Source organism: Nanorana parkeri, unplaced genomic scaffold (genome assembly GCF_000935625.1).
Source record: "Nanorana parkeri isolate BGI_ZX_2015 unplaced genomic scaffold, ASM93562v1 scaffold61, whole genome shotgun sequence".
NCBI classification, from domain to species: Eukaryota; Metazoa; Chordata; class Amphibia; order Anura; family Dicroglossidae; genus Nanorana; species Nanorana parkeri.
The window spans coordinates 629,784-641,176 of NW_017306329.1; the positions used below are offsets into that span (position 1 = coordinate 629,784).

The 11,393-nt window shown below is 40.2% G+C and overlaps 1 protein-coding gene across 1 annotated transcript in view; it reads right to left on the reverse strand.

Annotated features, from left to right (window-relative positions):
• Nucleotides 1-11,393, reverse strand: part of NEDD4L (neural precursor cell expressed, developmentally down-regulated 4-like, E3 ubiquitin protein ligase) — a 372,712-nt gene that overhangs the window by 41,867 nt on the left and 319,452 nt on the right. The window contains exons 13-15 of the mRNA XM_018576257.1: nucleotides 10,192-10,251; nucleotides 3,193-3,324; nucleotides 1,990-2,109 (exon numbers count right to left, since the gene is read on the reverse strand). Of these exons, the coding sequence (XP_018431759.1) occupies nucleotides 1,990-2,109; nucleotides 3,193-3,324; nucleotides 10,192-10,251 (312 nt within the window). The remainder of the gene's footprint in view (nucleotides 1-1,989; nucleotides 2,110-3,192; nucleotides 3,325-10,191; nucleotides 10,252-11,393) is intronic.

The window sequence follows — 11,393 nt, forward strand, 5'->3', positions numbered from 1 at the left end:
TCTGAAATAAAAATGAAAGGTTTAATTGCAGAAGAATATGTCGGCACATTGATTTACTAATATTGCTATTTGTTAAGCTGGTTTGCAGTGAAGTTCTAATGAAAGCTTGTAAAATAATGCATAAAACATTCAGGTTACATTTTTCTACTGTAATCTCATACTGGGAGTTCAACTGCTATTACACAATTGAAACACAATCGGTAATTATCTTTACTTATTCAAACAATCAGATATTCACAATGGAAAACAAAATGGCAGGAATATTTTCACTTAGAAATTACATGAAATAAAAATGTTCCCGACAAAAGAAAACAAAATACTATACGAGATGTTAAAATACAGCTTGGCAGCCTTCTTTTTCCTAGTATACATGTTTTATTTAATTTATTTTTTGTGCAATGTAAATTATATGTAACCACGTAACTTCTTAGCACCACTGTCGTTCATTGAAAGCTGTGACATTCATTAAAGTACAAGTCAACCCATCACTTTTATTTTTAAGGTAGATGCAGACTCTAACCCTACATGCATTCCACCAGCTGCTACACATAATTCCTCACGGTGGGCCTTCTATTTGTGACAACCATAGAACGTGCCTGTGCAATGGGTGTAGCCTCCATTGGAAGGGCATGCAGCAGGCTAACAACACTGGCTGGCTGGCTGCTATTCCTGTCCCTGACGCCTGTCTCTTCCTCTACTCCAGCAAAGGATTGTTCCTCAGTGTCCTCACGTCTTATACACTGTATAGGATGTGATGACTCACAGGACCTTAGACCACTGGAGCGGTCTAACAGCCAGCCGGTTACGATGTTCAAGAAAGTATAACTTTTATGTGCAACACTACAAAAAACGAGCACTTAACCCTTTGCAGTGCAGGGGTACTCCACTGCAAGGGTTAAGAATAATTGTGACAGGAGTTTTACTTGAAATAAAAAAAAATCCAAAAACCAAAAATACAAGGTTTTGGGGTGACTTCTACCTTAATAGACCTACATTTTGACATAAGGCCACACTTCAAAGTTATAATCACTGGGAATGTGGCGTGGCATTATCGTAAGAGTGGGCTTATGACTACCTGTACATTTAAAGAAGGGCACAAAAAAAAGAAGGATATTCTATATAAAGTAGAACTGTGACCAGGCGAAGGACAAAACATTATTCTTAACAAGCAGTAAACACGCTAAGTCAATACTGATCTCTGCAGCTTTAGGTACTGTGAAGTAATGCATCATCAAAGTCAAATGAAGAAGCATTATTACCAATCGGCGACTCATATCCTCTCCTTCCAGAAGTGATTCAGCAGCTCAGTTGCCTCTGCCCCCTATCCAAACAGTGGTTCAGCAGTTCAGCTTCCCCTGCCAGCAGTGACTTGGCATCCTGAAACACTTTTAATCTCTAGACCCAGACCTAAGGGACTTCAATGCTTCTCTTATGAACTTCGGGGGTGAATTGCTCCACAGTGTCTGCCGCTACAATAAGTTAATGAGGGCTTGATTTAAAGGTTCTTGACTGCTTGTTAAGAAAATGTAAATGTTTGAATGTCTATAGCCTCACCCCAGGCATGATTAACACAGATTGCCTGCATTAGACTGAAGTACATAAACGATTTAACAACCTGCATTATTCCGAATAAATAAACATAACAACCCCACCAATAAGTACAATCCCACATTATACATACATAGAAAAACATATATGCTCAGCATAAAAAAACAAACAAAAGCAAAACATAAGAGTAAAAACGTTGAAAGAAATCAAGAGGATGAAGGAAAAATATACTCAAGAAGTGTTACAAGCTTTGAAGCGTTGATGAACAAGACCAGATGGAAGAAGAGTTTGGCACTCTGAAGAATGAACAGTAAAGAGAAAAGATGCTTGAGATATCTAAAGCCGCTGAGAAGATTAGGCGATGAATGTAAAGACTGAGGTGGCTTGGCAAGCAAGAAATAGAAGAAGCAGTCTGAGTTAAAAGAGGCAGAGCACTCTCACCTCCAGTGGTGCGGACAAAGTAACTGTGGGGGAACTGAGGCTACGAGGTCGCCTAATCTGAGGCTCGCTCAGATGATTGCTACTGCTTGAGTTGGATCCAACTGCACCATCTTCTGCAAGCTGATTTAGAGGCAAAACATAGTTAGCAACCTAAAGACATCCTACTTACAAACAAAACAGCTGAAGCACGCAGTGTTGTAAAGGACAGTAAAATGAGGCCTATTTACCAAAATTTCTAAGGTGGCACAGCACATTACTTCATTGTTGTAAATGAACGCTTACTAAAGCTCCCTTAGCGTTGTGAATTTGTTCTCCCATTGCGCAGTAGGAGGCTTTGCTTTTTGTGTGCCATCTCCAACACTTCCGGGTTGGTTGGGAATATGTTCTCCCATTGTGCAGTAGGAGGCTTTGCTTTTTAAGTGCCATCTGCGACACTTACGGGTGTGTTGGAGGCTTGTTTTACCGGAATGCACACACAACACAAACGGCAGCACAAATTCCCAGCACTAATAGAGCTCGACTACACATATGTGATATGTTGTGCATTCAATGCATAGTATTGTGACCGGGTCTTTTTAAAGGGGGACTCCACCCTTGTTTAGCTTTGGCTGGATGGTGATTAGAAGACTTGTAGGTAAAGTTCTTACCACAGAGCTTCACTGAGAATACCCACCTCTTTGTTGTTCCTCTAGCAATAACCTTCCCATTTCTTTCAGCTGCCAATCTGAGCTGTGTATCAGCTCCTAACATTACTGTTAAACTTCAGCCAAACTGGAGTGCACAAGAGCAGTGAGGGGAGGAGGTAGGTGGAAGAACGTCAGGCTGGAAAATCATTCATTAGGACACCTCCAAAGCACTAAGGAGGCTATGCTCTCTTGCATACTACTTCCACCAATAAAAGGCTGCCGCCACAGCTTTTATGTGCACAGTGGCGTATTCTTTGTGCCTACAGTACATGCGTTCTACTCTCCACTCCCAAGATATGCAGCACAGCTATGCGCTTTGGGTACTGGAACAGGCACAAACTAGCTAAGCTATCTTACAGTAACAAGTCTCTGAGACCTATAGAGCAGGCTGCTGATTCAATGCACTAGCACCCATTCAAAAATAAAATATTTTTGAATTGATTTTGCCGTTTCCGGTTTCCAACTTAGTTCAGCTAAATGAAGCAAAAATAGTATGCTGGGAACAAGATCTTCATACCTGCATGATGGGACGGGTCCATGTTGTAGTGCGATTGTTATGATTAACATAATAAGTGCGTCCTTTAGCGTCTTTCCTTTCTTCCCAGCCTGACGGTAACCCCGGGGTGGTGTGTACATAGGCCACCGATGGCTGTTGTGTGCAAGAAACTATTGTCATTCTGCAATATTTTACAAACAATGCCAGGAATAACAGATCACCTAAATGTAAGTTGCCCATAGACTTTTTTTTTTTAAACAAGTGACCTGGCATGTCTGTGCATACATCTGACACCCTCTGAAGTGCCTCATATCAGGAAAGCAGCAGACTACTGTATAATAGATTCTTCCCCTTTGTGGTCAGTTAGCCAAGAGGTCTGTTGAGGTGTCATATTATGGCTACTGCCCAATCCTAATTAAATCAAGAAGATTAGGCAATGATCATCTATTGCTTACTGTTACCTTTGGATAAAAAGGTTCACCTTATGTGAGGACTTATAGCCAAAAACTCAGGGCTGAATCACACTTTTACATTGTGGTGCATTGTGGTAATGCATGTTATGTGCATTAGCATGTTGTGGTGCCGTTAATTCTGAATGGCACCCCAATGCACTAAGGTGACACAACTGACACACGTGTTGCTGCGCACGACAACACAGTGTAATGCACTACCATTTGTTGTGGTGCACGGCATCAGAGAAAATGCTTCAAGTACTTTTTTTGTCCATTCTTGTGTGTTGGCAACCCGTTTTAAATATATGGACAGAACACGTTAACGAGTGTGCAAGAACAGCAAAGTGTGAATGAGCCCTCTGTGTAATATAAAAGAGAATGTATGACATTAAGTACAATTTAAAGAGGTCTTCCTAAAATGAAATCATTTCATTTAACTTAATCGCAGAGGTTGTCTGTACAGTGATTTACATCCTCAGCTTATTAAAGTATATGTCTGGGCAAAATAATTAAAATCATATTCAGTACATTTCATTAATACGCCCCATTTCGCCATGTTTTATCCCTTTAAAAATTCTGCAAATACAGAAAAATACCTGTTGAGCTGCCAGAAAGTTAGTGTGAAAGAAGGTATCCAAATTGGAGATATGTTGTACATAGTAGAGGCCATATGCAAAACATCTTTACAATATTAGCATTACAGGTACAAATGGATGTGAATATATGCTCCTTCAGCTTTTTTAAACAGAGCAACCAGGATATTAATAACATGGCATATTGAGACAGATTCGGTATTTCAAGGAGTTATGTTGTACCAACATAGACCAGTAAGTGGTCCTGCGGTCAAGCTACAGTGTGTATATATAAATATAGATATAAATCATCTTAGGTAGAACAATGGTTGGGTATTATATAGGAATGGTGGTCCTGCAGTCAAGGTACAGTGTATAACATGATATAAATCATCTTAGGTAGAACTATGGTTGGGAATGGTGGTCCTGCAGTCAAAGGTATAGTGTGCAACACAATATGAATTATCTTAGGAAGAACTATTGTTGAAAGGGGGTATTGTGTAGGAACAGTGGGAATGGGAACTGGAGCTGGGTTCTGAAAAGGTAACAAGCTCTTACGCTCAGTAGTTTCTGGGATAAAGGAAGAAGTGGGGCTGGGGGGTGTCGTGGGAAAGGATGGAAGGAAAGGCAGGAAGAGGTACAAGTGGGAAATGTGGGGACAAACAGGAGTGGAGGGTGAAGAGGCATGGGGGTCTGTAGGCCCATGTATCCAGGTATAAAGGATGTATAGCCTTGTGTGGTACATAACCATTGAGGTGAGTGGTTTTGACCTTGGGAGGGTATACTATGTAAAATGGACTTAAAAGGACACTACACTCAAGAGTTAAATCTTAAAAATGCATTCAAGTACTCTACCTATATACAAAAAAGTATCTTATTTGTGTATCACTCGGCTGTAGATCCTCAAATCCTCTCTGAATTTGAGCAGACACTGTCCTTCCTTCTGGAGGGTGGCTACTTTTGTTCCCCATTGTCCCTGTGTGTGTTGTAAAGTAGTCACCGCTCCAAGCTCACTCCCATGATGGACTATAATCTCACATTTAGTTTACTAATTTGTTTTGAGATTGTAGTCCATCACGGGAGTGAGCTTGGAGCGGCGACTACTTTATAACACACACAGGGACCATGGGGAACAAAGTAGCCACCCTCCAGAAGCAAGGACAGTGTCTGCTCAAATTCAGAGATGATTTGAGGATCTACAGCCGAGTGATACACAAATAAGATACATTTTTGTTATTAGTTAAGGTGCTTGAATTCATTTTTAAGATTGAACTCCTGAGTTTAGTGTCACTTTAAGGTCGAAATATTGGGATGAGTTTTACAAAGTGTATCCAAATAAACCAAATGGTTCTAAATTTATCCTCAGTATTTTCAAGAGTGCCTGCCAGTTCTTGCATCTGCTTAATATATTCAGTAGGAGTATAGGTAAGATTTATATGTGGAGATTGGCAGGTCATTCAGGTACAAGTGGTACGTGGCAGACATGTTTGCTAGGGAGATACCAGTAACAAATTTGCAAAAGGTATTTTTCTGTACTCAGTCTTTTTCAAAAGCCAAAACATAGAGAAATGTACAAATCATGAAATGTGCAAAATAGTATTTTTTACTTCACCCACAGATACTGTAACATCTAAGTGAGAGCCGATGGCTGTTTGAAATCCAAGTACTAATCAGACATCTACACTGTCGGGATGATTGTTAAGCTGGCCTTATATGGTACCATCTGATCATACATTCTCTGCACAATAACAGGGCTTAAATATATTGAAGTTATATATTCAGCCTGGCTCTTGCACTACAAAACTGTTGGTAAATCTAATATAGATTGTACAACCACACTATAATATGTGTATAGTGTGGAGAATATTGGGGTGTCATTGCTAGCCTCCCTTTTAAAATTCTAATTGACTGACTGTCTGGCTTCAGTCATTCAAATTCACTTGGACAAGCATGCAGTGAATGAAAGGCAGGGACACGTCAGAATTAGGATTCCACATTGCTATACTTATTCTGGGTCAATGCCCTAAAGTACAGGGGCCAAAGAATAAGCAAGAGAGCAAAGCAAACAGTGTTTTCGGACGTCAGCAGTGCTGGCCTACTAACAAATTCTAACAAAGTAGATGTCTAAAAGTTTTAGTTATCTTCGCATCTACATCCCAATACATAACACTTGACAAAATTAATGTAATTATGGGACATTTAATATATCAGTTTGATAACTGAAATAAATATGCATACATAGAACATAAACAAAAAATTGACATTTTTGGGGGGGAATTTAAAAAGGTATGTATTCGATAATCTTTCATAAAAATGGGCTCACATTCTTTATCAGGTGGCCCAGACTATACATGTACAACAACAGTATAACATTTTATTTAAAACAGAACCATGCCTAGAACAGTCGCTGTGTTTCATTCTCAGTGCATTGAGCGATGTACACCTCTAGCAGCAGGAACTCTATTGGTCTACCAGTGCTAAAAATGTATAAATCATATAATAAACATATATTATCATTCATACACGTCGGAAATAGCTCATTGAACTAGATAAGCCCCACTACATGTATATCTTAGTATAAGAAGCACATACATACAGTATATGAAGGTTAACTGATGAGCATTAGGAGCCACCAGGTGGATAAAATATGTATTTTTTTCAGAGTCTATTGAGGAACACAAGTATTTATTCACCTCACAAAAGTTCAGCCGCCTACAGGAGAACAAGACACTGGAACACAAAAAAAAACTGTCAGCCAGCCAGCCCAGAATAATACCTCCCTCTACCAGCATGCCTCATTTTTGTAGACAATCAGTACTGAGAGCATGATCATATACACATTGGGATGGGATCTGTGTCCCTTGATGGACTCCAAAAAAAGGAGTACAAAAATCATATTTTCTTTCTTGTCCATTGATGGACATCCAAAGTCTTTCAAAAACAGCCCAACCTAGAGTTGGGTAAAACAGCAAACAGGTTAAGAAAACAAAATAGAACTGGGGACTGCCTGAAGCTCAAACAGCTGCCTGATGGACCTGGCACCGGGACATGGCATCAAACGTCTATCCGGTAGAACTTGGAGAACGTGTGAATAGAAGACCGGGTTGCAGTCTTACAAATATGGGAAAACAGTGGCTTGATGCTGAAAAGTCCAAGAAGCACTTATAGAGCTGAAGAAAACAAATCCACTCTTCTGAGGACACTAGCAATTAACTGAGGAATTCTGGTAGTGGGAGGGGTTATCCTGGGCTAGCATATAGTTTAGTTTTTTTGTCCGGTTTCCAAATCTCCTGTAGGCAGCAGTAAAACCTGAAGGAGATAGATTTCCTGTGTCTATTAAGGGGCACAGGAAGGAAGTTTTTCACCTTCCTGGGTCCCTCAATGAAGAAAGAAAACTAAACCCACAAGCCCACCCTATTGAAAACCATCCATAAAACTCCCACTGTGTATTCTGATAGAGGAGGGCATACCACTGTTTGAATACTTGAACAGTAACGGCAACCAATCGCTGGCAAGATGAACTCACGTACACAGTGCAGCTTAGCCCATAGATTGACCTGGCACCTAGGTCTAAATTCTCGTATTGCCGGGTTTTTTCTGTCAAGTTCTCAGCTATGGACATTGCCCGATGAAATGCACTGAGAATGAAACACAGGACTATTCTACACACAATTTATACATGGATTGTTCCGTTTTAAATTAAATGTTGGACTGTTGGCGAACATGTATAGTCTGGGACCACATGATTTATGATGAGTCCATGTTTTTATTATGAACAATTGTAAAAGGCATAACTAAGTGTTGTTTTATGTAAACATATACATTGAAATCAAACTGATATCATAAAAGGCCCATAATGAAAGCAGAGAGTGGCCTACCGATTTCTCTTATGGCTTTTAGGCTAACTTCTACTATTCCTGTTGCTTCTTTAAAGCTTCCTTTGAACATCACTATTATATAAATTCTTTCTATAAAAACCCCTCTCGTCTTCACATTTCTCCTCCATGCTCAAGCAAAGTACTGTCTTTTCTGTATGGAAGGCTTGACCTGAATGGAGCACAAACCATAGGTTCCCCAATACTATACAGCCAAAAGTTTGTGGATATCTGACCGCATTTATAGGAGCATGTAAGTTTGTTGGACAGCACATTCAAAAACCAGGTGCACAATATCCAGCACACAGCTATGCATTCTCCAATGACTCTCCATTGCACAAAGAGACATTTTAGACCATAGTGCACTTCCAAACTTCTGGCAACACATTGCCTTGCACTTCATTTTTTATGGCACATAAAGCATGTACAGGTTGTTTTTTTCCATATGTCATAATATTGATGCACAGATTGTATATTCTCTCTCTCATGGCTGTCCGTATGTCAGACAAGTGCTAAAAGAATGCCGAGTTAAAAAAAAGCCTCCAGGATAAGAAATTGCACAGTTTGAAACCAGTCGAAGCAAGCTGCAAGACTTGCAGTGAGGGTACATAAAGCACAATCACTGCAATACATTACCAAGCAGAACACTGACTGATCCTGCATACTTAACACATAAAAGAACATATATAATTTGTAACATACACAGATAAACTTGTTAAAAAGATTATAATACATTTATAAGATAAGTTACACGTTGCAGGTCAACTGAGCATTCATAAAAATACAAAAACAAAAACTTCCCAGACAATCCTTCTCCCCCCACAAGTATTTTAGAAATTAACACTCTTCTATCTGTAATTATCCACACAAACGCATCATGGACATAATGAAAAAAAGGATTAAAAAAGATATTTTCATAATTGCAAAGAACTTCAAAAGTATATCTGTAAAAAATAAGTCAAGGCAACTGGACTTGATGTATTTTTCTTGGACATTTCACTGGTCATCCGTCCAGCTTTCTCAATTCAGAATGACTTGTACAAAAATTCTCTGCTAATAAATATGGTGAATGTGGCTCCAATCCACATAATATGTTAGTCACAACCAAGTGTTGATTTCATTTGCATAATTGGAGTCTAGGAGGTGTTAAAACAGCATTGTATGTGGCAGACAATAGATGTCTCTCCCCCCACCTCTAGTCAAGCTTGGCCTCTCCATTTTTACATATATGGCCTCTCTCACACTTCTTTTAAACCAGTCATCCTCCCTGTCTGAGGAGGAAATAGAGGTCTAATGGAGGAGGACTGGTTTAAAAGAGGTGTGAGAGAGGCCATTTATGTAAAAATGGAGAAGCCAAGCTTGAATAGAGGTGGGGGGAGACATCTATTGTCTGCCACATACAATGTTGTTTTAACACCTCTAGACTCCAATTATGCAAATGCAATGAACACCTGGTTGCGACTAACCAGGTGTTAATTGCATCTGGGCAGGTTAATAACACCTCCTAGACTCCCAGTATGCAAATGCAATTAACACCTGGTTGCGACTAACAGATGATATGGATTGGAGCAACATTCACCATATTTATTCCCAGACAATTTTTTGTACAAGTCATTCTGAATTGAGAAAGCTGGTCGAATGTCCAGTGAAATGTCTTCAAGAAAAATACAGCAAGTCCAGTTGCCTTGACTTATTTTTTACAGATATACCATGTGACCTGGATGAATGAGAACCTTCACAGACAACTTCAAAAGTAGGTTAAAACAATGTCAGCTTGCACAGTAAGATGACATTGTGCAAGAGTACAGAGCAGGCTTTACCATGTACATTGCCCAGGGTAGAAAGGGGCGATGCAATACCATTCCACAATCACAAATCTTTGACATGATCGTGCAGAGGTGAATACGGAGGTAAACAATGTGCCATTTCCTTTGGAAGTGAAGGTTTTAGTGTATTTTTAGGTAAGATTTTAGGCATGTCCTATTTCAATATTCACAAGAGGCCAACATACAAATATGTAAGAGCAAACGCAGACTAAACTTTAATCAATTACCACAGACAATTAATGATTGATCCTAGTGTCATTGTTCACACTATTCAAAATAACTGTATGAACATTACCGTGGACTCCTCTCCACCTGTCACAGTTGAGGACCGTGCTCGACCTGTTGGTGTGCTTGGCTGTTGAATGACAGTGTGAGCATTAAATATTACAGTTTCCGTTGTACTTCTGTGCTTTGGTTAGCTCGGAAAGTGAGTGAGTTACATGGAAGAAGTGTTAAAGGCCAACTCTGATACAAACTGATATTTCAGTTTTGCGTGGTTGCTGAAAAGATGAATCACATGCTGGTTTATTGTATCTTTTGGGAGCATCAGTGGTAGGATATCCCCACCATATCTGTGCTACTGTTTGGGACTCTGAAGTCAAATAAGGGTGACAGTCCTTCTTGATGGACTTTTCATAATATAGAGCAGCCTTTCTCAACAAGGGTTCTGTGGAAATCTGGGGTTCTTCCAGATGTTGATTGGGGTTTCTTGAGCAATAAACAATTTCTGTATCTCAGATAAGTAACCACTGATCTTTTTATGTAATGGGCACATTCTTCCCACTGGCCACTAATGTAAGGAGCATTTTTAACTCTGACCACCAGGGTCCTTCTCCAACCTACCACCAATCTAAGGTAGCCCTTCTTCAAATGACCACCCATGTAAGAGGGTCCTTCTCCCACTGACCACCACAATGTAAGAGGGTCCTTCTCCCACTGACCACAATGTAAGATTGTCTTTCTCCCACTGACCACAATGTAAGATTGTCCTTCTCCCACTGACCACAATGTAAGATTGCCCTTCTCCCACTGACCACAATGTAAGATTGTCCTTCTCCCACTGACCACAATGTAAGATTGTCCTTCTCCAACTGACCACAATATAAGATTGCTAAGATTGCCCTTCTCCCACTGACCACGATGCAAGATTGTCCTTCTCCCACTGACCACAATATAAGATTGCCCTTCTCCCACTGACCACAATATAAGATTGCCCTTCTCCCACTGACCACGATGCAAGATTGTCCTTCTCCCACTGACCACAATATAAGATTGCCCTTCTCCCACTGACCACCCATGAAAGAGGGTCCTTCTCCCACTGACCACCCATGTAAGAGGCTATTTCTCCCACTGACCACCACAATGTAAGAGGGTCCTTCTCCCACTGACCACCACAATGTAAGAGGGTCCTTCTCCCACTGACCACAATGTAAGAGGGTCCTTCTCCCACTGACCACAATGTAAGAGGGTCCTTCTCCCACTGACCACAATGTAAGA